At 48.5% G+C, this 26,508-nt stretch overlaps 1 protein-coding gene across 2 annotated transcripts in view; it reads left to right on the forward strand.

Moving 5' to 3' along the window:
• The window catches only part of mlxip (MLX interacting protein), a 165,564-nt gene that overhangs the window by 111,777 nt on the left and 27,279 nt on the right, over nt 1-26,508 (forward strand). For both annotated transcript variants that reach the window (XM_072495325.1, XM_072495315.1), the window contains exon 10: nt 14,321-14,427. In XM_072495325.1, the coding sequence (XP_072351426.1) occupies nt 14,321-14,427 (107 nt within the window). The remainder of the gene's footprint in view (nt 1-14,320; nt 14,428-26,508) is intronic.

Below are 26,508 nucleotides of genomic sequence, written 5' to 3' on the forward strand. Positions count from 1 at the left end.
TGGTTATAGATGTTTCAATAAGATTAGGGAGGGTGGTAAAAGAGGTGGGGGGGTTGCATTGTTAATTAGAGATAGTATAACAGCTGCAGAAAGGCAGTTCGAGGAATATCTGTCTACTGAGGTAGTATGGGTTGAAGTCAGAAATAGGAAAGGAGCAGTCACCTTGTTAGGAGTTTTTTATAGGCCCCCCCCAATAGTAGCAGAGATGTGGAGGAACAGATTGGGAAACAGATTTTGGAAAGGTGCAGAAGTCACAGGGTAGTAGTCATGGGTGACTTTAACTTCCCAAACATTGAGTGGAAACTCTTTAGATCAAATAGTTTGGATGGGGTGGTGTTTGTGCAGTGTGTCCAGGAAACCTTTCTAACACAGTATGTAGATTGTCCGACCAGAGGGGAGGCAATATTGGATTTGGTACTTGGTAATGAACCAGGGCAAGTGATAGATTTGTTAGTGGGGGAGCATTTTGGAGATAGTGACCACAATTCTGTGACTTTCACTTTAGTAATGAAGAGGGATAGGTGCGTGCAACAGGGCAAGGTTTACAATTGGGGGAAGGGTAAATACGATGTTGTCAGACAAGAATTGAAGTGCATAAGTTGGGAACATAGGCTGTCAGGGAAGGACACAAGTGAAATGTGGAACTTGTTCAAGGAACAGGTACTACGTGTCCTTGATATGTATGTCCCTGTCAGGCTGGGAAGAGATGGTCGAGTGAGGGAACCATGGTTGACAAGAGAGGTTGAATGTCTTGTTAAGAGGAAAAAGGAGACTTATGTAAGGCTGAGGAAACAAGGTTCAGACAGGGCGCTGGAGGGATACAAGATAGCCAGGAGGGAACTGAAGAAAGGGATTAGGAGTGCTAAGAGAGGGCATGAAAAATCTTTGGCGGGTAGGATCAAGGAAAATCCCCCAAGGCCTTTTACACATAGGTAAGAAATATGAGAATGACTAGAGCGAGGGTAGGTCCGATCAAGGACAGTAGCGTGGGATTGTGTATTCAGTCTGAAGAGATAGGAGAGGTCTTGAACGAGTACTTTTCTTCTGTATTTACAAATGAGAGGGGCCATATTGGTGGAGAGGACCGTGTGAAACACCTAACAAGCTCGAGGAAATACTTGTTAGGAAGGAAGATGTGTTGGGCATTTTGAAAAACTTGAGGACAGACAAATCCCCCGGGCCTGACTGGATATATCCAAGGATTCTATGGGAAGCAAGAGATGAAATTGCAGAGCCGTTGGCAATGATCTTTTTGTCCTCACTGTGAACAGAGGTGGTACCAGGGGATTGGAGAGTGGCGAATGTCGTGCCCCTGTTCAAAAAAGGGACTAGGGATAACCCTGGGAATTACAGGCCAGTTAGTCTTACTTCGGTGGTAGGCAAAGTAATGGAAAGGGTACTGAAGGATAGGATTTCTGAGCATCTGGAAAGACACTGCTTGATTAGGAATAGTCAGCACGGATTTGTGAGGGGTAGGTCTTGCCTTACAAGTCTTATTGAATTCGTTGAGGAGGTGACCAAGCATGTGGATGAAGGTAAAGCAGTGGATGTAGTGTACATGGATTTTAGTAAGGCATTTGATAAGGTTCCCCATGGTAGGCTTATGCAGAAAGTAAGGAGGCATGGGATAGTGGGAAATTTGGCCAGTTGGATAACGAACTGGCTAACCGATAGAAGTCAGAGAGTGGTGGTGGATGGCAAATATTCAGCCTGGATCCCAGTTACCAGTGGCGTACCGCAGGGATCAGTTCTGGGTCCTCTGCTGTTTGTGATTTTCATTAATGATTTTGATGAGGGAGTTGAATGATGGGTTAGTAAATTTGCAGACGATACGAAGATTGGTGGAGTTGTGGATAGTGAGAAGGGCTGTTGTCGGCTGCAAAGAGACATAGATAGGATGCAGAGCTGGGCTGAGAAGGGCAGATGGAGTTTAACCCTGAAAAGTGTGAGGTTGTCCATTTTGGAAGGACAAATATGAATGCGGAATACAGGGTTAACGGTAGAGTTCTTGGCAATGTGGAGGAGCAGAGAGATCTTGGGGTCTATGTTCATACATCTTTGAAAGTTGCCACTCAAGTGGATAGAGCTGTGAAGAAGGCCTATGGTGTGCTAGCGTTCATTAACAGAGGGATTTCAGAGCCGTGAGGTGATGATGCAGCTGTACAAAACTTTGGTAAGGCCACATTTGGAGTACTGTGTACAGTTCTGGTCGCCTCATTTTAGGAAGGATGTGGAAGCTTTGGAAAAGGTGCAAAGGAGATTTACCAGGATGTTGCCTGGAATGGAGAGTAGGTCTTACGAGGAAAGGTTGAGGGTGCTAGGCCTTTTCTCATTAGATCGGAGAAGGATGAGGGGCGATTTGATAGAGGTTTATAAAGATGATCAGGGGAATAGATAGAGTAGACAGTCAGAGACATTTTCCCCGGGTGGAACAAACCATTACAAGGGGACATAAATTGAAGGTGAATGGTGGAAGATAGAGGGGGGATGTCAGAGGTAGGTTCTTTACCCAGAGAGTAGTGGGGGCATGGAATGCACTGCCTGTGGAAGTAGTTGAGTCGGAAACATTAGGGACCTTCAAGCAGCTATTGGATAGGTACATGGATTACAGTAGAATGATATAGTGTAGATTAATTTGTTCTTAAGGGCAGCACGGTAGCATTGTGGATAGCACAATTGCTTCACAGCTCCAGGGCCCCAAGTTCGATTCCGGCTTGGGTCACTGTCTGTGCGGAGTCTGCACATCCTCCCTGTGTGTGCGTGGGTTTCCTCCGGTTGCTCCGGTTTCCTCCCACAGTCCAAAGATGTGCAGGTTAGGTGGATTGGCCATGATAAATTGTCCTTAGTGTCCAAAATTGCCCTTAGAGGTGTTGACCTTGGGTAGGGTGCTCTTTCCAAGAGCCGGTGCAGACTCAATGGGCCGAATGGCCTCCTTCTGCACTGTAAATTCTATGATAATCTATGATTAATCTAGGACAAGGACTTCCGGGTGCGGCGATGACCAGCTGAGTCGCACGTTTCGGCAGCTCCCGGTGGAACGGACTTTTGGGCTCTTAATAAGAGCCCCAACGGCAATTTTAACGGCTAAAAGTACTGTGCGGTGAACCAGAAGGGAATCCCCCCTGGATACGGATGAAAAAAGGAGAGGAAGGTGGCCGGATTGCGGTGGATCCTTTAGAGCAGCAGCAAGGAAGGCAAGCAAAAACCAAGATGGCGTCAGAAGGTGGCAGTTTAATATGGGGCCCTGAACAACACGAGTTTTTGAAACGCTGCGTGGAAGAACTCAAAAAGGAAATGAAGAAGGAGCTGTTGGCCCCGATATTACAGGCGATCGAAGGGCTAAAGGAGGAGCAAAAGACCCAGGAGCGGGAGCTTCGGGTCGTGAAGGCAAAGGCTGCCGAGAATGAGGACGACATACAGGGCCTGGTGGTGAAGACGGAGATGCACGAGGCACACCATAAACGATGTGTGGAAGGGCTGGAGGCACTGGAGAACAACGCGAGGAGGAACAACCTAAGGATTCTTGGTCTTCCTAAAGGTGCGGAGGGAGCAGACGTCGGGGCATATGTGAGCACGATGCTGCACTCGTTAATGGGAGCGGAGGCCCCGGCGGGTCCGCTGGAGGTGGAGGGAGCATACCGAGTGATGGCGCGAGGACCGAGAGCAGGAGAAATTCCTAGAGCCATAGTGGTGAGATTCCTCCGTTTTAAGGTCCTTAGATGGGCAAAGAAAACTCGGAGCAGTAAGTGGGAGAACGCGGTGATCCGCGTATACCAAGACTGGAGTGCGGAGGTGGCGAGAAGGAGGGCGAGCTTTAATCGGGCCAAGGCGGTGCTTCACACAAAGAAGATAAAATTCGGAATGCTGCAACCGGCAAGACTGTGGGTCACATATCAAGGGAGGCACCACTACTTTGAGACGGCGGATGAGGCGTGGACTTTTATCGTGGAAGAAAAATTGGAATGAGCGGGTTATTAAAAAAAGAACGTTTGAAACAAAGTGGTGGGGCGAGTATGGGGGTAAAAAGGGGGGAAAGAGGAGTTTTATGTTATTAATCCTGCAATGTGGTAACTTTTCTCTCTTCCACAGGAGGTGGTGGGGGGAGGCAAGGAGGTGGAGGAGATGGGGCGTTGGCCATTGGGGGCGGGGCCAAGGGGGAAGCGCGGGCTCGGTTCCCGCGCTATGTTAATCATGGCGGGAATAGGGAAGCAGGAAGGAGGGGGCGTCGCACGGTGCGATCCGAGGTCACGGGGGGAAGCCGAGGTCGGCCAGAGTTTGCTGACTTCTGGGAGCAACATGGGGGGTGTAACTACGCTAGTGGGGGATCTAGCGGGGGGGGTGGGAGGGGGAATTATTGGGCTGCTGCTGCTGGGGAGGGGGGGAGCTGGTATGGGGTGGGATGGGCGGGGGGGCACCGCCTGGGGGGGGGGCACAGCTGCGTGGGAACCGGGTGAGGAGCTGGAAAAAGGGGATGGCTAATCGACAAGGGGGGGTAAAAAGCCCCCCAACCCGGCTGATCACGTGGAACGTGAGAGGGCTGAACGGGCCGATAAAGAGGGCACGGGTACTCGCACACCTTAAGAAACTTAAGGTAGACGTGGTTATGTTACAGGAAACGCACTTGAAACTGATAGACCAGGTGAGACTACGCAAAGGTTGGGTGGGGCAGGTGTTCCATTCGGGGCTAGATGCGTAAAACAGGGGGGTGACTATATTAGTGGGGAAGCGGGTAATGTTTGAGGCAAAGACTATAGTGGCGGATAGCGGGGGCAGATACGTGATGGTGAGTGGCAAACTACAGGGGGAGACGGTGGTTTTGGTAAATGTATATGCCCCGAACTGGGATGATGCCAATTTTATGAGGCGTATGCTGGGACGCATCCCGGACCTAGAGGTGGGAAAGTTGGTAATGGGGGGAGATTTCAATACGGTGTTGGAACCAGGGCTGGACAGGTCGAGGTCCAGGACTGGAAGGAGGCCGGCAGCAGCCAAGGTGCTTAAAGATTTTATGGAGCAGATGGGAGGAGTAGACCCGTGGAGATTTAGCAGACCTAGGAGTAAGGAGTTTTCGTTTTTCTCCTATGTCCACAAAGTCTATTCGCGAATAGACTTTTTTGTTTTGGGAAGGGCGTTGATCCCGAAGGTGAAGGGAACGGAGTATACGGCAATAGCCATTTCGGATCACGCTCCACATTGGGTGGACTTGGAGATAGGGGAGGAAACAGAAGGGCGCCCACCCTGGAGAATGGACATGGGACTAATGGCAGATGAGGGTGTGTGTCTAAGGGTGAGGGGGTGCATTGAAAAGTACTTGGAACTCAATGATAATGGGGAGGTCCAGGTGGGACCGGTTTGGGAGGCGCTGAAGGCAGTGGTTAGAGGGGAGCTGATATCAATAAGGGCACATAAAGGAAAGCAGGAGAGTAGGGAACGGGAGCGGTTGCTGCAAGAACTTCTGAGGGTGGACAGGCACTATGCGGAGGCACCGGAGGAGGGACTGTACAGGGAAAGGCAAAGGCTACACGTAGAATTTGACTTGCTGACAACGGGTACTGCAGAGGCACAGTGGAGGAAGGCACAGGGTGTACAGTACGAATATGGGGAGAAGGCGAGCAGGTTGCTGGCCCACCAATTGAGGAAAAGGGGAGCAGCGAGGGAAATAGGGGGAGTGAGGGATGAGGAAGGAGAGATGGAGCGGGGAGCGGAGAGAGTGAATGGAGTGTTCAAGGCATTTTATAAAAAATTATACAAAGCTCAACCCCCGGATGGGAGGGAGAGAATGATGGGCTTTCTGGACCGGCTGGAATTTCCCAAGGTGGAGGAGCAGGAAAGGGTGGGACTGGGAGCACAGATTGAAATAGAGGAAGCAGTGAAAGGAATTAGGAGCATGCAGGCGGGGAAGGCTCCGGGACCGGATGGATTCCCAGTTGAATTTTACAGGAAATATGTGGACTTGCTCGCCCCGCTACTGATGAGGACCTTTAATGAGGCAAAGGAAAGGGGACAGCTGCCCCCGACTATGTCTGAGGCAACGATATCGCTTCTCCTAAAGAAGGAAAAGGACCCGCTGCAATGCGGGTCCTATAGACCTATTTCCCTCCTAAATGTGGACGCTAAGATTCTGGCCAAGGTAATGGCAATGAGGATAGAGGATTGTGTCCCGAGGGTGGTCCATGAGGACCAAACTGGGTTTGTGAAGGGGAGACAGCTGAATACGAATATACGGAGGCTGCTAGGGGTAATGATGATGCCCCCACCAGAGGGGGAAGCGGAGATAGTGGTGGCGATGGATGCCGAGAAAGCATTTGATAGAGTGGAGTGGGATTATTTGTGGGAGGTGCTGAGGAGATTTGGTTTTGGAGATGAGTATGTTGGATGGGTGCAGCTGCTGTATAGGGCCCCAGTGGCGAGTGTGGTCACGAATGGACGGGGATCTGCATACTTTCGGCTCCATAGAGGGACAAGGCAGGGATGCCCTCTGTCCCCATTGCTGTTTGCACTCGCGATTGAGCCCCTGGCAATAGCATTGAGGGGTTCCAAGAAGTGGAGGGGAGTACTTAGAGGAGGAGAAGAACACCGGGTATCTCTGTATGCGGATGATTTGTTGTTATATGTAGCGGACCCGGCGGAGGGGATGTCAGAGATAATGCGGACACTTCGGGAGTTTGGAGAATTCTCAGGATATAAACTGAACATGGGGAAAAGTGAGTTGTTTGTGGTGCATCCAGGGGAGCAGAGCAGAGAAATAGAGGACTTTCCGCTGAGGAAGGTAACAAGGGACTTTCGTTACTTGGGGATCCAGATAGCCAAGAATTGGGGTACATTGCATAGGTTAAATTTAACGCGATTGGTGGAACAAATGGAGGAGGACTTCAAGAGAAGGGACATGGTATCCCTGTCACTGGCAGGGAGGGTGCAGGCGGTTAAAATGGTAGTCCTCCCGTGATTCCTCTTTGTGTTTCAGTGCCTCCCGGTGGTGATCACGAAGGCTTTTTTCAAAAGGATCGAAAAGAGTATCATGAGTTTTGTGTGGGCCGGGAAGACCCCGAGAGTGAGGAAGGGATTCTTACAGCGTAGTAGGGATAGGGGGGGGCTGGCACTACCGAGCCTAAGTGAGTACTACTGGGCCGCCAATATCTCAATGGTGAGTAAGTGGATGGGAGAAGAGGAGGGAGCGGCGTGGAAGAGATTGGAGAGGGCGTCCTGTAGGGGGACTAGCCTACAAGCTATGGTGACGGCCCCATTGCCGTTCTCACCGAAGAAATACACCACAAGCCCGGTGGTGGTGGCGACTTTGAAAATTTGGGGACAGTGGAGACTGCATAGGGGAAAGACGGGAGCCTTGGTGGGGTCCCCGATAAGAAATAACTATAGGTTTGCCCCGACGAGAATGGATGGGGGATTTGGAATATGGCAAAGAGCAGGAGTAACGCAATGAAAGATCTGTTTGTGGATGGGAAGTTCGCAAGTCTGGGAGTGCTGACCGAGAAATATGGGTTGCCCCAAGGGAATGCATTCCGGTATATGCAACTGAGGGCTTTTGCGAGGCAGCAGGTGAGGGAATTCCCGCAGCTCCCGACGCAGGAGGTGCAGGACAGAGTAATCTCAAAGACATGGGTGGGGGACGGTAAGGTGTCAGATATATATAGGGAAATGAGGGACGAGGGGGAGATTATGGTAGATGAGCTGAAAGGGAAATGGGAAGACGAGCTGGGGGAGGAGGGGCTGTGGGCGGATGCCCTAAGTAGGGTAAACTCATTGTCCTCGTGTGCCAGGCTAAGCCTGATTCAATTTAAGGTGTTACACAGGGCGCATATGACTGGAGCACGGCTCAGTAACATTTTTGGGGTAGAGGATAGGTGTGCGAGATGCTCGAGAAGCCCAGCGAATCACACCCACATGTTCTGGTCATGTCCGGCACTACAGGGGTTCTGGGTGGGGGTGACAAAGGTGCTTTCGAAAGTAGCGGGGGTCCAGGTCGAACCAAGCTGGGGGTTGGCTATATTTGGGGTTGCACAAGAGCCGGGAGTGCAGGAGGCGAGAGAGGCCGATGTTTTGGCCTTTGCATCTCTAGTAGCCCGGCGCAGGATACTGTTGATGTGGAAGGAAGCCAAGCCCCCGGGGGTGGAGACCTGGGTAAATGACATGGCAGGGTTTATAAAGCTGGAACGGATTAAGTTCGTCCTAAGGGGATCGGCTCAAGGGTTCACCAGGCGGTGGCAACCGTTCGTCGAATACCTCACAGAAAGATAGAGGGAATGGAAAAGAAGAAGGCAGCAGCAGCAGCCCAGGGTGGGGGGGGGGGGGGGGGGGCGGGAGGAACCAGAAGGAGTCTCAGGGTTATTAATATATATGTATAATATGTATAGGTCGTTGCTATAAATAATTGTATATTGGACTGTTAAATCATATTTTTGGAGAGTGTTTATCTGAGACAAGGCAGTTGCCATTTAGTTTTAGTTTTCGTTTTTGTTATATATTATTTATTCTTTGTTTATAAAACAGGTCATTGTTATTTATACTGTTATATTATTGTGTAAAGGATACACAATGTACTGTGATGGTTGACCAAAAATTTTCAATGAAATATTTATTAAAAAAAAAATCTAGGACAAAGGTTCGGCACAACATTGTGGGCCGAAGGGCCTGTTCTGTGCTGTATTTTTCTATGTTCTATAATGTGGCAACCGGAACTGCACACAGTACTCCAGTTGTGGCCAAATCAAAGTTCTATCCAACTTCAACATGACCTCCCTGCTTTTGTAATCTATGCCTCGATTGATAAAGGCAAGTGTCCTATATGCCTTTTTCACTACCCTATTAACCTGCCCTTCCGCCTGCAGCCATCTGTGGACAAAGGTCCCTTGTTCCTCAGAGCTTCCCAGTGTCATGCCATTAATTGAATACTTCCTTGTCAAATTACTCCATCCAAAGTGTATCACCTCACACTAATTCCATCTGGCACTTCTCTGCCCATTTGACCATCCTGCTTTATACCTTCCTGTAACCCAAGACACTCAACCTCACTGTTAACCACCCGGCCAATCTTTGTGTCATCCGCAAACTTACTGATCCGACCGCCCACATAATCATCTATGTCGTTTATATGAATGACAAACAATAGGGGACCCAGCACAGATCAATGTAATATGCCGCAAGACACTGGCTTCCACCACTAAAGCAGCCGTCTGTCATTGCCCTCTGTCTGCTACAACTAAGCCAATTTTGAAACCACCTTATCAAATTACCCAGTATCCCATGTGCATTTGCCTTCTTTCTAAGTCTCCCATGTGGGACCTGAAATGTCTGAAGGTGGATACGTCACCTGGACCGGATGGACTACACCCCAGGGCTCTAAAAGAGATAGCTCAGGAGATTGTGGAGGCATTGGTGATGATCTTTCAGGAATCACTGGAGGCAGGAAGGGTCCCAGAGAACTGGAAAATGGTTAATGTAACACCGCTGTTTAAGAAGGGAGGGAGGCAGAAGGCGGGACATAGGCCGGTTAGCCTGACTTCGGTCATTGGTAAGATTTTAGAGTCCATTATTAAAGATGAGATGAGTACTTGGAAGTGCATGATAAAATAGGACTGAGTTAGCACGGCTTCGCCAAGGGGAGGTCATGTCTGACAAGTCTGTTGGAGTTCTTTGAGAAGTAACAAGGAAGTTAGATGAAGGAGAACCAGTGGACGTGATTTATTTAGATTTCCAGAAGGCCTATGACAAGATGCCGCATAGGAGACTGTTAAATAAGTTAAAAGCCCATGGTGTTAAGGGTAAGTTCCTGCCATGAATAGAGGATTGGCTGACTGGCAGAAGGCAGAGAGTGGGGGATAAAGGGGTCTTTTTCAGGATGGCAGCCAGTGAGTAGTGGTGTACCTTGGGTCGGTGCTGGGACCACAACATTTCACAATATACATTAATGATCTGGAGGAAGGAACTGAAGGCACTGTTGTTAAGTTTTCAGATGATACAAAGATCTGCAGAGGGGCAGGTAGTATTGAGGAACCAGGTGAGTTGCAGAAGGACTTGGACAGGCTAGGAGAGTGGGCAAAGAAGTGGCAGATGGAATACAGTGTGGAAAAGTGTGAGGTTATGCACTTTGGAAGGAGAAATGGAGTCATAGACTATTTTCTAAATGGGAAGATGCTTCGGAAATCAGAAGCACAAAGGGACTTGGGAGTCCTTGTTCCCGATTCTCTTCAGGTTAGCGTGCAGGTTCAGTTGGCAGTTAGGAAGGCAAATGCAATGTTAGCATTCATGTCGGGAGGGCTAGAATACAAGACCAGGGATGTACTTCTGAGGCAGTATAAGGCTCTGGTCAGACCCCATTTGGAGTATTGTGAGCTGTTTTGGGCCCCGTCTCTAAGGAAGGATGTGCTGGCCTTAAAAAGAGTCCAGAGGAGGTTCACAAGAATGATCCCTGGAATGAAGCGCTTGTCGTATGAGGAACGATTGAGGACTCTGGATCTGTACTCGTCGGAGTTTAGAAGGATGGGGGGGGGATCTTATTGAATCTTACAGGATATTGCGTGGCCTGGATAGAGTGGACGTGGAGAGGATGTTTCCACTTGTAGAAAAAACTAGAAGCAGAGGACACATTCTCAGACTAAAGGGACAATCATTTAAAACAGATGAAGAGGAATTTCTTCAGCCAGAGGGTGGTGAATCTGTGGAACTTTTAGCCTCAGAGGGCAGTGGAGGCCAAATTTCTGAGTGTCTTTAAGACAGAGAGAGATGGGTTCTTGATCAATATGGGGAGAAGGCAGGAGAATGGGGATGAAAAAAATATCAGCCATAATTGAATGACGGAAGGCAGCACGGTGGCACAGTAGGTAGCATTGCTGCCTCACGGCGCTGAGGTCCCAGGTTCGATCCCGGCTCTGGGTCACTATCCGTGTGGAATTTGCATATTCTCCCCGTGTTTGCGTGGGTTTCGCCCCCACAACCCAAAGATGTGCAGGGTGGGTGGATTGGCCATGCTAAATTGCCCCTAAATTGGAAAAATGAATTGGGTACTCTAAATTTAAAAAAGAAATGATTGAATGGCGGAGCAGACTCGATGGGCCTAGTGGCCTAATTCTGCTCCTATGTCTTAAAGTCTTATGGAAAGCCAATACCATTTATTTATTGAATTTCTGCAGTTTGCATGCATAATAGGGGAGAATAAAGTCGATGAGCATTAATCCTTTCTCGAAGCTATAGTAATGAAATGCCATGCAATGTGATGAACTGGCAGAAAGGACATTTTGGAAATATGTCAAAGAAGTTTGTGCATGAGGTTGAGATTATAGGAGGATAAGAAATAGCAGGAGTAAGCCACTCAACCCATTGAGTTTGCTCTGCCAATCACAAAGATCATATCTGATCCGATTATGGCCGTAACACTACTTTCCAGCTTGTTCTCCAAAGCCTTGGACCATCTTGTCAATCAAAAATCTGCCTAATCCAGCCGTGACTATATTCACAGAACATGGGATAACCAATTGTCCCCAGCCAATAGGATTCGGGCAGGTTAAAACAGAGACCTTTTTTATTTTTAAACTGTGCCACCTAGTCATAAACTCTCCCACAAGGGACAACATCATCCATGCAATCACCGTGTCAAGTCTCTTCGGAATCTTTTTTGTTTCAATAAGATCACCTCTCATTCTTCTCGCCTTCAAGGAGCATGTAAAGGCCCTGTAAAACTGTAGAGAGGCTTCCCTACTGTTATACTCCAGTCCATTTGCAATAAAGGCCAATATTCCATTTGTCTTCCCAGTCATTTGCTGTACCTGCATGCTAGCTTTCTGTAGTTCATGCACATTCTGCAATTTGTCACCTTTTTAAAAAATTCATTTACGGGATGTGGGCATCGCTGGTTAGGCCAGCATTTATTGCCCATCCTTAATTGGTTGTGAGTTGCCTTCTTGAACTGCTGCAGTCCTTAAGGTGTAAGTACATCCGCTGTGCTGTTAGGGAGGGAGTTCCAGGATTTGGCCCCAGCGACAGTGAACGAACAGCGATATATTTCCAAGTCAGGGTGGTGAGTGACATGGAGGGGAACCTCCAGGTGTTGGGGTTCCCAGGTATCTGCTGCTCTTGTCCTTTTAGATGGTAGTGGTCATGGGTTTGGAAGATGCTGTCTAAGGAACCTTGGTGAGTTACTGCAGTGCATCTTGTAGATGGTACACATGGCTGCCACTGTTCGTCGGTGGTGGAGGGTTAAATGTTTGTGGAAGGAGGAGCAATTAATTAATTCATATTCTGCTTTTTTATTCTTCTTGCCAAAGTGAACAAGCTCGCGTTTTGCCACATTATACGCCAAATCTTTACCTATGCTGCCAAATCTTTTACCTACTCGCTTAACCCATCTATATCCCTTTTCTTTGTACAAATCCCAAACAGCAATTGCAAAGGTTTAGTTTGATTGTAGACTTCAACTAAAGGAATTTGTCATGTGAGAGTACCTTTAAGAAATGGGTGTTTATAAATGGGTGTGTATATAAGTATCTGTAGTAAGAGTACCTTTAAGAAATGGGTGTTTATTACTGCAGTGATGTCAGAGTGTGGGTGGAGCTGGGCTGTCTGTCTGCTTTTTACTTTCGTTTTAGGCTGTTTGCTGCAAGGTGTGTTTTAGTTTCGTTTTCAGTGTTGGAGCTGAAGCCAGACAAAGCAGGTGTACTGATCTCTTTTCCATGAAAAGACTATCTCTTGATCATTTGGTGAATTCAGAATTATAAGTGTTCTCAGTGACTTTAACCTGATGTGCTTCTGTTAAAAGGTGTTTATTTTGTCTTCTGGATGTTGTTTGTGAAGTTATTAAGGATTACTTAGTGTTGTATTCTTTGGGGTTTGTATTTGAATTGATGGTTGCTAAGATGTTCACTGTATATTCTAAAAAAGTTAACTTGAGTTCATAGAATAAACATTATTTTGCTTTAAAAAAAATCTTTTCCATTTCTGCTGGACCACACCTGTAGAGTGGGCCGTGTGCTCCCCATACCACAATCTATTAAAAATTGTAGGTCAGGTGAGCTTCATGATACACTTTGGGGTTCTCTAAACCCTGGCCCATAACAGAATGCACTTCTATCTGCAGTTGTGCATGGACATGGAAGAAAACTGATTTTATTTTAAATTATTCTATGGATTCTAGGCCAATCGAACTAAATATATATTTAAGAATTGTTTAGTCTAATGTGCGTGTTAGGTGGATTGGCCATGGTAAATTGCCCCTAAGTGTCCAAAGGTTAAGTGGGACTACGGAGGTGGGACGGGGAATTGGGCCTCGATAGGGTGCTCTTTTGGAGGCTCGGTGTAGACCCGAGGGGCCAAATGGCTTCCTTCTGCACTGTAGGGATTCTATTTGGTGGCAGCACAGTAGCACAGTGGTTAGCAGTGTTACTTCACAGCGCCAGGGTCCCAGGTTCAATTCCCGGCTTGGGTCACTGTCCGTGCAGAGTCTGCACGTTCTCCCCGTGTCTGTGTGGGTTTCCTTTGGGTGCTCCGGTTCCCTCCCATAAGTCTCGAAAGACATGCTTGTTAGGTGAATTGGATATTTTGAATTCTCCCTCAGTGTACCCGATCCGGCGCCGGAGTGTGGTGACTAGGGGATTTACACAGTAACTTCGTTGCAATGTTAATGTAAGCCTACTTGTGACAATAATAAAGATTATTATTATGAAAATGAAATGAAAATCGCTTACTGTCATAAGTAGGCTTCAATGAAGTTACTGTGAAAAGCCCCTCGTCGCCACATTCCGGCGCCTGTTCACTTTATTCTAATACACAATACATTCTTCCAATTATTTATGATCTGGAAAATTTACATGGGTATTACAAAAAATGTCTTCAATTTTTTGCAGTCTTAGACCATGGGACGGGAGCACAATTAGGCCACTCGTCCCATCGAGTCTGCTCCGCCATTTAATCATGGCGGATATTTTCTCATCCCCATTCTTCAGTGTCTTCAATTCACTTCAATCACGTTTTGAGTACTTTGCATGTCCTGGTATTTATTTTGCTTTTGATAAGTTCTCAACTCTATGGCAATGTTTTAGCATTTGATTGAAGGGAGCGACACAATGAATATGACTGCTTACGTTTTGTTTACTCTCACCTCTGATCTTAGAGTAAAACAAAGAGCAAACAAAAACAAACACCCCACAAAGAGTTTGTTATTTGGATTTACAAGCAGGCCTTTGGTTTTATAATAAAAAATGGTGTGAAAATAGGCTAGTGTTCAGAGTGTTGTACTGAAGCCCTTTGGGATGTTGCATAAAATAGGCTATATCTTCATATATAACAATGCTATATCTTGTTTTCTTTCTCACAGGTTCCAGTGCTGTTCTTGTGACCTCTACCCCATTAAAACGTGAAACAGTGCTGGCTTGTGCAGTTACCCAGCCTAGTGTCGTTATCACACCAGCTGCCATTGCCACGGTAAACTGTCTAATGCTTAGGGCAAGATTTGTTGCACCCTCTTAAGATTAACTGCTTTGATAAAAGTTAAGTTGGGAGTGTTCAATATAGAAAAAACATGGCCTAATTCCAAAAACGGATTTTTACCATAAACATTATTTACTTTAGTCCATGTGACATCTAATAAACTGGAATTTTTTTTTTTTAATTGCCAATGAATTTTAAGAATGAAATGGATTCCATGTTGTCAATCAAGCTATTGCAGGTCAGCAGGGGGAGCTTCACTCTGCATCAATCCATACTAGATGTTGATGAGATGCCCAGTTTAGCTGCTGCCAGTGCATTTTGGAAGATCAGTCCAAATGCACCAGTTCCTGTACTAACTTTATAGACTTTGTGTGAGATTATCAGTGACACAATAGATGAAACATTGTTTTGAAAATTCTCTTATCATCTGGTCTCTTGTTTTTTACTAATCACCTTCTATGTCTTCTGTAACTTATCCTTCTCCCCAGGCGAACAATTTCACCTTATTTTAAGGAATCATATAAGAACAATCTGTACTCATATAGTGTATTTTATAATAAAATGTCTGAAGGAATTTCAGGGGCATTATAAAATAGAATATGACATTGAGAGCCACATTTTTTAATTCATTTATGGGATGTGGGAGTGGTTGGTTAGGCCAGCATTTATTGCCCCTCCCTAATTTCCCTCGAAGGTGGTAGTGAGCTATTGTCTTCAACTGCTGTAGTCCATGTGGTGTAGGTACACCCACTGTGCTGTTAGGGAGGGAGTTCCAGGATTTGGACGACAGTGAAGGAATGGTAATATATTTCCCAATCAGGAGTGGGATGGAGGGGAACTTCTAGTTGGTGGTGTTCCAAAGTGTTTGCTGCCCTTGTCCTTCTTTATGGTAGCGGTCGTGGGGTTGGTAGATACTGTCTAAGAAGCATTGGTGAATTCCTGCAGTGCATCTTGTAGATGGTACATAGTGCAGCCACTGTGTATCGATGGTGGAGGTTGTGAATTATATGTGGATGGGGTGCCAATTAAGTGGGCTGCTTTGTCTTGAAGCATTGTTGGAGCTGCATTCATCCAGGCAAGTGAGACCATAAGATATAGGAGTAGAATTAGGCCACTCGGCCCATCGAGCCTGCTCTGCCATCCAATCATGGCTGATATTTTTCTCATCCCCATTCTCCTGCCTTCTCCCATAACCCCTGATCCCCTTATTAATCAAGAACCTAGCTACTCTGTCTTAAAGACACTCAGTGATTTGGCTCCCACAGCCTTCTGCGGCAAAGAGTTCCACAGATTCACCACCCTCTGGAGAATGGAGAGTTTTCTATCAAATTCCTGACTTGTGCCTTGTAGATGGTGGGCAATCTTTGGCGAATCAGATGAGTTACTCTGTAGGATTCTGAGCCTCTGATCTGCTCTTGTAGCCCTGGTATTTGTATGACTAGTCCAGTTTACTTTATAGTCTCTGGTAACCCCTAGGTGGGGGATTCATCGACTGGTGATGCCATCGAAAGTCATGGGGCAATGGTTAGATTCTCCCTTGTTGCCGCTGGGCATTGCCCGTCACGGTGATTGTGAATGTTACTTACTACTTGTCAGCCTAAGTTTGGATATTGTCCAGGTCTTACTGCTTTTGGACAACTTCAGGAGAGAAGGAGTCGTGAATGCTGCTGAGGAAGGAAATATTAATGCAGGTAACCAAATAAATAGGTATTAAGGAGCTTTTTTAATGGAGGAATGTGAATTAGAGGAGCAGAGAGATTTAGGGAGGGAATTCCAGAGCTTAAGGCCTTGACAGCTGACGGTTTAGCTGCCAGTGGTGCAGCAATTTCAAATTGGGGATGCTCAAGATACCAAAATTAGAAGAGTGGAGATATATTTAAGGTTTGAAATGGGTGAGACAAGGGGTGGGGCCATGAAATGAATTTCAAAAGGTGTTACTTAACCTGAGCTAATGTAGGTCACTGAGCGCAGATGATGGGTAGATGGGAATAGATGCAAGTTTGGGAAACAGATGGCAGGGTTTTGGATGATCTCAAGTTTACCAAGGATGGAACATGGGAACAAAAGCAAAATACCATGGATGCTGGAAATCTGAAATATAAACCAAAAATGCTGGAAAAGCTCAGCAGTTCTGACAGCATCTGGAGAGAGGTATACCGTTAAATGGTTCAAGTTGGTATGACTCGTTCAGAGCATGGGAAGCTAAGAGAGGAGTGTTTTAGAATTGCCAGGTCTCGAGATAACCAGCATGGGTGAAAGTTTCAAATGTGCTGAGGCAGGAGTGGAGCTGGGTGAAGTTGTGGAAGTAGAAGAAATAGGCAGTTTAATAATGATGCAGATATGTTGTTGGAAGCTCATCATGAGGTCAAATATAACCACAAGGGTGCTTCACTCTTGGACAGTTGCAGGGACATAGTCGGTAGCTTGGGAGCGGAGATTATGGTGGAACCAAATTCAGTGGCTTCAGTCTTCCCAATTTGCTCATCTAGTACTGGATACCAGACAAGTGGTCTGAGAATTTGGAGACAAAAGAGGGTTCAAGTGTGGGTGGTGAAGTTGAGCAGGTTGTATTTAGTGCGCCAGAGGAAACCGATGCATTTTCAGATGGCATCGCCAAGGGGAAGCATGTAGGTGAGAAAGAGGAGGGGGCCAATCCTCGCTCCTTGGGAACACCAGATGTAACTCTGGGTGTGGAAGGAGAAGCCACCAAGGGTGATTCTGGTTGTGATTATATTTGATGAGATTTAAACCAGGCAAATGTAGTCCCATCCAATTGGCTAACAGTAGTGAGGCATTGGAAGAGGATGTGCGACAACTATGTCAAAAGCACAGGAGGAGATCATTCAACCCTTTTGCATTAAATTTTGGTTGGCCTTGTCCTGATTTCAAACATTTATCAAAATAGAAACAATGTGCTTGTTGCTTACCTTTATTTACTCTATAGCGAAACCCTTCAAGATTTTGAATACCTTTATTAAAGCTTAACGTAATCTTCTCTGCGATCAGGAAAACCCAATTTCACTAGTTTCAGTTTCACATTTGAACATCAAAATAGGAGCAGGAATAGGTAGGCCATTTCTCCCCTCTGGTCTGCTTCACCATTCCGGATGAATATGGCTGATCTAACTTAGACTTGCTTAGATTTAGTTCCTCCAGTCTCATACAGGACAGTGGGCGACAAGACTCTGCCACCAGGTTGTGGTCCATCTCGGTCTCTTTTGCTCCAACCCAGATGCTAGTCCCACTTTTGAAGGTCCTCCTTAAATGTACTTTGCCAGGTCGTCTTTGTTAGGCCCCATGTTTTTCTTCCGCCTGCAGGTGTCCACTCTATTGTCATTCTGGGAGGTAAAATAAGTGCCCTGCCAGTCTCCGTCACTTTGCTATTACAATGTACTGCAGGTGCCTCTGACCAGTCCTCAGTAGCACTTCTTTGGTGATGTTGCCTGTCCATGCGATGCCCAGGGTCTTACATAAGCAATGCTGGTGAAATACATCTGATTGCAGCTTGAACCCCACTTTCCGACCTCGCCCCATAACCCTTTACTCCCTTGACGATCATAAATCTGTCTTGAATGTATTCAAATCAACCTTGAGTATATTCAACGACCCAACCCCCACTGCTCTCTGGGGTAGAGAATTGCAAAGTCTAATGATCTCTCTCAGAGCGAAAAATCCTCCTAATTTCCATTTTAAATGGGAGACCGCCGCAAAGTCATCAGGGATGCCAAGAGCCAACACCACACCAAGCTACAGTCACAGACTAGCGTCACAGGCTCTCGTGGCAAGGCTTAAACAACATAACGTGTTACAAAGCGAAGCCGAGCAGAATCCCCAGTGAACAATGCATTCTGTGCTCGGTTTGAGCAGGAAACCATCAAACCACTGTCGACTGCCCCAGCATCCCTGGACACACCCATACACAGCTTCCGGTCAGATCAGCCTTCTTGAAAATGAACCCTCGGAAGGATACGGGTCCGGATGAGATCCCTGGTCCTGCACTCAGATTCTGCGTGGACCGGCTGGCAGATGTGTTCGCGGATATCTTCAACCTCTCCCTACTCCGTTCCGAGGTCCCCACCTGCTTCAAGAAGGCTATCATCATATCAGTGCCAAAGAAGAACCAGGCAACATGCCTCAACGACTATCGTCTGGTGGCCTTGACATCGATCGTAATGAAGTACTTCCAACAGGTTGGTCATGAGGCACATCAACTCCATACTCCCAGAATGCCTAGAACTACTGCAATTCGCATACCTCCACAACCGGTCCCAGCATACGCCATCTCCCTGGCCCTACACTCATCCTTGGAGCATCTCGACAACAAGGACTCCTACATCAGTCTCCTATTTATTGATTACAATCCGCCTTCAACACAATAATCCCAGCCAAGCTCATATCAAAGCTCCAAAACCTAGGACTTGGCTCCTCTCTCTGCAACTGGATCCTTGACTTTCTGACCCGTAGACCACAATCAGCAAGGATAAACAACAACACCTCCTCCATGATAGTCCTCAATACCGGGGCCCCGCAAGGCTGCGTACTTAGCTCCCTACTATACTCCCTATGCGCACACAACTGTGAGACAAAATTTGGCTCCCAACTCCATCTACAAGTTTGCTGACACCACGAATGTAGTGGGTCATATCTCGAACAATGATGAGTCAATACAGGAGGGAGATAGAGAACCTAGTGGAGTGGTGTAACGACAACAATCTCTCCCTCAATGTCAGCAAAACTGAAGAGGTGGACATTGACTTCAGGAAGCAAAGTATCGTACACACCCCTGTCTGCATCAATGGTGCTGAGGTAGTGATAGTTGATAGCTTCAAATTCCTTGGTTTACACATCATCAACAATCTGTCCTGGTCCACCCAGACCTACTCTGGACCAAGAAAGCACAACAGTGCCTATACTTTCTCAGGAAACTAAGTATATTTGGCATGTCCACATTGACTCTTACCAACGTTTACAGATGCACCATAGAAAGCATCCAATCTGGCTGGTATGGCAACTGCTCGGCCCAAGACTGTAAGAAACTACAGAGTCGGGAACACCGCCCAGTCCATCACACAAACACGCCTCCCATTCATTGACTCTGTGTACACCTCCCACTATCTTGGGAAAGCGGGCAGCATAACCAAAGACCCCTCCCACCCGGATTACTCGCTCTTCCAACTTCTTCCATTGGTCAGGAGATACAAATGTCTGAGAACATGGACTAACAGATTCAAAAACAGCTTCCCGCTGTTACCAGACTAATAAACGACCCACTTATGGACTGATCTAATCTCTTCACACACCTTGTCTACTGAGTAGTACTACATTCCTGTATGCTTCACCTATGTCTATGTATTTACATTGTGTATTTTATGTTTGCTCTATGTAGTTTCTTTTCATGTACGGAATGATTTGTCTGAACTTCACTGTACCTCGGTACACGTTACAATAAACAAATTCTTATTTTTAAACTGTGTTCTTTGGTTATTGACTTCCCCCACAATCACCGTGTCAAGTCCCCTCAGAATCCTATATGTTTCAATAAGATCACCTGTCATTCTTCTCAACTTCAAGAAGTATAGCCTTAATCGGCTGGAACTTTTCTGAACTGTTTCCAGTACAATTCTCTCCGTAAGTAAGGAGACCAAAACTGTACACAGTGCTCCAGATGCAGTCTCACTGAGGCCCTGTACAGCTGTATCAATATTCCCTACTTTTGGAACCCTCCCCATACCTGGCGATGAGAGTGACCCCCCCCTCAGTCCCGGGACCATCACCGCAACCCCCCCCCCCCCCCCCCCCCCCCCCCCCCCGGAGCCCACTCCCCCGGAGCCCCCTCCCCCGGACAAAAAAAAAAATTCCCTACTTTTACACTTTGCAATTCCCTTTGCAATAAAGGTCAATATTCCATTTGCTTTCCCAATCAAATGCTGTACCAGCATGCTAACTTTTTTTGATTCATGTACTTGAACACCCAGATCCCACTGTACTGCAGCATTCTGCAATCTCACCATTTAAATAATATTCTCCTTTCCTCTCATTCCTGTCAAAGTGGACAATCTCACATTTTGCCCCATGTGCTCCATCTGCCAAATCTTTACCTACTCACTTAACCCATCTATATCGACTTCCGGTTGCGGCGATGACCAGCTAAGCCGCACGTTTCGGCGGCTCCAGCTTTGACGGACCTTCGGGCTCTTTTAAGAGCCCCAACGGGAATTATTTTACGACGAAACCCGGTGTGGGGTGAAGCAACAGGGAGTCGTCGTCTTCTCCTCCTCCCCCCCCCCAGTGTGAAAGAAAAAGATCGGCGGTGGCCAGATCACGGAGGATCCTCGAGGGCAGCGGCAGAGGAAAGAAAGGAACAAGATGGCGTCAGAGGGAGCCCAGCCGACATGGGGACCGGACCAGGATGAATTTTTAAGACGGTGTGTGGAGCTGCTATAAAAGGAGGTGCTGGCCCCGATGCTACAGGCAATCGAGGGGCTTAAAGAGACACAAAAGGCCCAGGAGATAGAGCTCAGTGTGGTGGAGCAGAAGGTAACTGACAACGAGGATGAGATCCTGGGCCTAGCGGTCAAAATGCAAACGCACGAGGCGCTTCATAAGAAGTGCATCGAAAGAATTGAAGTCCTGGAAAATAGATCAAGGAGAAAGAACCTCCGGATCCTGGGTCTCCCCGAGGGAGTGGAAGGAGCTGGCGGCGGGGCTTATGCGAGCACGATGCTACGTTCGCTAATGGGAGCTGAGGCCCCCTCGGGCCCCTTGGAAGTGGAAGGGGCCCACCGGGTCCCTGCGAGGAGACCAAAGGCTGGAGAACCACCTAGTGCGATGATCGTGCGATTTCACCGCTTCAACAACAGAGAGGTTGTTTTGAGCTGGGCCAAGAAGGTACGAAGTAGCAGATGGGAGAATGCGGTGATACGAGTGTATCAGGACTGGAGTGCGGAGGTGGCGAGAAGGAGGGCGAGTTTCAATCGAGCCAAGGAGGTGCTGCATAAGAGGAAAGTAAAGTTCGGGATGTTGCAGCCGGCGCAATTATGGGTCACGCACCAGGATAGACATTACTATTTTGAAACGTCGGAAGAAGCATGGACCTTCATCCAAAAAGAGAAACTGGACCAGAACTGAGGGACTGATGTTGGAGGGCAAACGACAATGCTGATGTATAGAGGTGTAAATTGGGGAGGGGGAGATACTGAGAAATGTGGGCGCCAGTGGGGGAAAAAGAGACACAGGCGGGGGATGGGGAATGGGAACGGGGCTGTAGGGGGAGCTGCGCCATGGGGGGCGGGATGGTTCTAGAAAGCGCGGGGTTTCTTTTTCTTTTCCCGCGCCAGAGAGATGATGGTGGGAAGATAGGCGCAAGGAGGATGGGAGTTCCTCACACGGGGGGGGGTCAAGGAGAGAGCGGGAGAAGCCAATGTCAGTTGAAGTCAGCTGAGTTTCGGAAGCAATATGGGGGGAGTAACCATGCTAGATGGGGATCTAGAGGGGGGGGGGGGACGGACAACTGGGTTGCTGCTGCTGAGATCGAAAGGGAGCTGGTAAGAGAAAAGGTGGTCGAGGCGGGAATGCGCCGCCTGGGGGACGGGTGGGTGCGCGGGACCGGGACGTGGGACTGGCCCAGAGAGGGTGATGGCTAGTCGACAGGGGAGGGGGGCGGGCAGCCCCCCAGTCCGGCTGATCACGTGGAGCGTGAGAGGCCTAAATGGGCCGATTATGAGGGCCTGAGTGTTCGCGCACTTAAAAGGACTGAAGGCAGACGTGGCCATGCTTCAAGAGACGCATCTGAAGGTGGCGGACCAGGTTAGGTTAAAGAAAGGATGGGTGGGACAGGTGTTCCACTCAGGGCTGAACGCAAAGAATAGAGGGGTGGCCATATTGGTGGGGAAACGGGTGTCGTTCGAGGCAAGGAACATTGTAGCGGACAGCGGGGGCAGGTATGTGATGGTGAGTGGCAGGGAATTGAGGTCGTGCTGGTCAACGTATATGCCCCGAACTGGGATTATGCGGGATTTATGAAGCGGATGCTGGGACGTATCCCGGACCTGGAGGTAGGAAACCTGGTAATGCGAGGGGACCTCAACACCGTGCTAGACCCAGGGTTAGATAGATCTAGATCCAGGACCGGAAGAAGGCCGGCAGCGACCAAGGTGCTTAGGGGGTTTATGGACCAAATGGGGGGAGTGGATCCGTGGAGATTTGCCAGGCCGCTGGCCAAAGCGTTCTCCTTTTTCTCCCACGTCCATAAGGTATACTCCCGGATAGATTTCTTCGTTCTGGGAAGGTCACTGATTTCGAGGGTGGAAGGAACGGAGTACTCGGCCATAGCTGTTTCAGACCATGCCCCACATTGGGTGGATCTGGAACTAGGAGAGGAGAGGGAACAGCGCCCACTCTGGCGACTGGATGTGGGATTATTGACGGATGAGGGAGGCTGCGGAAGGGTGCGGGGATGTATCGAAAGGTACCTGGAGGCCAATGATGATGGGGAGGTCCGAGTGGGAGTAGTATGGGAAGGGCTGAAGGCGGTGGTCAGGGGAGAGTTGATCTCCATCAGGGCTCACAAGGGGAAAACAGAGGCCAAAGAGAGGGAAAGATTACTGGGGGAGATCTTGAGTGTGGATAAAAGATATGCGGAGGCCCCGGACGAAGGACTATATAGGGAGAGGCGAAGACTCCAGACGGAGTTTGACCTGCTGACCACAGAGAAGGCAGAGGCACAGTGGAGGAAGGCACAGGGGATGAGATATGAAAATGGGGAAAAGGCGAGTCGCCTGTTGGCCCACCAGCTTCGTAAGAGGACAGCGGCGAGGGAAATAGGGGGAGTTAGGGATGAAACGGGAACTACGGTGCGGAGAGCAGGGAAGGTGAATGAGGTGTTTAAGACCTTTTATGAGAGGTTATATAGGTCCCAACCCCCGGAGGGAAAAGAGGGGATGCAGCAGTTTCTGGACCAACTAAGGTTCCAGAGGGTGGAGGAGCAGAAGGTGGCAGGCCTGGGGGCGCCAATTGGGGTGGACGAGGTGACCAAAGGGCTGGGGAACATGCAGGCAGGGAAGGCCCTGGGACCTGACAGGTTCCCGGTGGAATTTTACAGGAAATAAAGCTATGAGGAGCGATTGAATAAACTCGGTTTGTTCTCACTGGAACGAAGGAGGTTGAGGGGCGACCTGATAGAGGTATACAAAATTATGAGGGGCATAGACAGAGTGGATAGTCAGAGGCTTTTCCCCAGGGTAGAGGGGTCAATTACTAGGGGGCATAGGTTTAAGGTGAGAGGGGCAAAGTTTAGAGTAGATGTACGAGGCAAGTTTTTTACGCAGAGGGTAGTGGGTGCCTGGAACTCACTACCGGAGGAGGTAGTGGAGGCAGGGACGATAGGGACATTTAAGGGGCATCTTGACAAATATATGAATAGGATGGGAATAGAAGGATACGGACCCAGGAAGTGTAGAAGATTGTAGTTTAGTCGGGCAGTATGGTCGGCACGGGCTTGGAGGGCCGAAGGGCCTGTTCCTGTGCTGTACATTTCTTTGTTCTTTGTTCTTTGAAATACGTGGACTTGTTGGCCCCGCTGCTGGTAAGAACCTTTAACGAGGCCAGAGAAGGGGGGGGACTCTACCCTCGACAATGTCGGAGGCGACGATATCACTAATCCTGAAGCGAGATAAAGACCCGCTGCAATGCGGGTCTTATAGGCCTATCTCGCTTCTGAATGTGGACGCCAAGTTGTTGGCAAAAGTGCTGGCAATGAGGATAGAGGATTGTGTCCCGGGGGTGGTGCACGAAGATCAGACAGGATTCGTAAAGGGGAGACAATTGAATGTCAACGTGCGACGGCTATTGGGGGTGATAATGATGCCCCCATCAGAGGGGGAGGCAGAGATAGTGGCGGCGATGGATGCAGAGAAGGCATTTGATAGGGTAGAGTGGGAGTATCTATGGGAGGTGCTGAGGAGGTTCGGGTTTGGGGAGGGGTTTGTCAGCTGGGTTAAACTCCTCTATGGGGCCCCAATGGCAAGTGTAGTCACAAATCGGCAAAGATCGGAGTATTTTCGACTACATAGGGGAACAAGACAGGGATGCCCGCTGTCCCCATTACTGTTCGCGCTGGCAATTGAACCACTGGCCATAGCGCTGAGAGACTCCAGGAAATGGAGAGGGGTGGTTAGAGGGGGAGAGGAACACCGAGTGTCACTCTACGCAGATGACCTACTGCTGTATGTGGCGGATCCAGTGGGGGGGATGACAGAGGTTATGCAGATATTGAGGGAGTTTGGAGATTTCTCGGGATATAGGCTTAACATGGGAAAGAGTGAGCTTTTCATGATACACCCTGGGGACCAGAGTAGAGGGATAGTTGGCCTGCTGCTAAGGAGAGTGGAAAGAAACTTCCGATACCTGGGGATTCAGATAGCCAGGAGCTGGGGAACCTTACACAGACTCAATCTGACTCGGCTGGTGGAGCAAATGGAAGAGGATTTCAAAAGGTGGGATATGCAGCCGCTGTCACTGGCGGGCAGAGTGCAGGCGATTAAGATGATGGTCCTCCCGAGGTTCCTATTTGTGTTTCAATGTCTCCCTATATTGATCACTAAGGCCTTTTTCAAGAAAATAGATAGGAGCATCATGAGCTTCGTGTGGCCAGGGAAGGCACCGAGGGTAAGGAGGGGGTTCCTGCAACGTAGCAGGGACAGAGGGGGACTGGCGTTGCCGAATTTGGGCGACTATTACTGGGCCGCCAATGTGGCGATGATCCGTAACTGGATGATAGAGGGAGAGGGGGCGGCGTGGAAAAGGCTGGAGATGGCGTCCTGTAAAGGAACGAGCTTAAAAGCGCTGGTGACGGCGCCACTACCGCTCTCCCCGAAAGGGTTTACCACGAACCCGGTGGTGGCGGCAACATTAAGTATCTGGGGGCAATGGAGGCGACAGAGGGGGGTGTGCTGGGAGCCTCGGTGTGGTCCCCGATCAGGAAAACCCATAGGTTTGCCCCAGGGAGGTTGGACGGAGGGTTCCAGAGCTGGCACCGGGCAGGAATTAGGAGAGTGGGAGACTTATTTATAGATGGGACGTTTGCGAGCTTGGGAGCGCTAGAGGAAAAGTATGAGCTGCCTCCGGGGAATATCTTTAGGTATATGCAGGTGAGGGCGTTCACGAGACAACAGGTGAGGGATTTCCGCTGCTCCCGACACGGGGGATCCAGGATAGAGTGCTTTCGGAGGTGTGGGTCGGGGAGGGCAAAGTGTCCGAAATATACCGGGAGATGAGAGAAGAGGGGGAGGAGCTGGTAGAAGAACTGAAAGGAAAATGTGAAGAAGAGCTCGGGGAGGAGATTGAGGAGGGTTTGTGGGCTGATGCCCTAAGTAGGGTAAATTCCTCTTCCTCGTGTGCCAGGCTTAGCCTGGTCCAATTTAAGGTGCTACATAGAGCACACATAACGGGAGCGAGGTTGAGCAGGTTCTTCGGAGTGGAGGACAAGTGTGGGAGGTGTGGAGGAAGCCCGGCGAACCACACACATGTTTTGGTCGTGTCCGGCATTGGAGGGGAGTGGCGGGAGTGATCTCAAAGGTGGTGAAGGTCCAGGTCAAGCCAAGCTGGGGGTTTGGCTATATTTGGGGTAGCGGATGAGCCGGGAGTGCAGGAGGCGAAAGAGGCCGATATTGTGGCCTTTGCGTCCCTAGTAGCCCGGCGAAGGATTTTACTCATGTGGAAGGAAGCGAAACCCCTCGGCGTGGAGGCCTGGATAAACGACATGGCAGGGTTCATTAAACTGGAGCGGGTGAAGTTTGCGCTGAGAGGATCGGCTCAGGGGTTCTCCAGGCGGTGGCAACTGTTCCTCGACTATCTAGCGGAACGTTAGGGGGAAAATAGATAGCCAGCAGCAGCCCGGGGGGGGTGGGGGGGAACTGTTTTTGTTCTGGAGGGGGTGAAGGGGCGGGGGGGGGAGCACTATTTTGTGTTATGTTGTTAGTTCACTATTTTATTTAAACCATGTTATCTATCAGTTATCATGTTACCGTTTTTGTTGATTTGTAAGGGGGAATAATTGTGTTTGAAAACTTTAATAAA

Source organism: Scyliorhinus torazame, chromosome 1 (assembly GCF_047496885.1).
Source record: "Scyliorhinus torazame isolate Kashiwa2021f chromosome 1, sScyTor2.1, whole genome shotgun sequence".
NCBI classification, from domain to species: domain Eukaryota; kingdom Metazoa; phylum Chordata; class Chondrichthyes; order Carcharhiniformes; family Scyliorhinidae; genus Scyliorhinus; species Scyliorhinus torazame.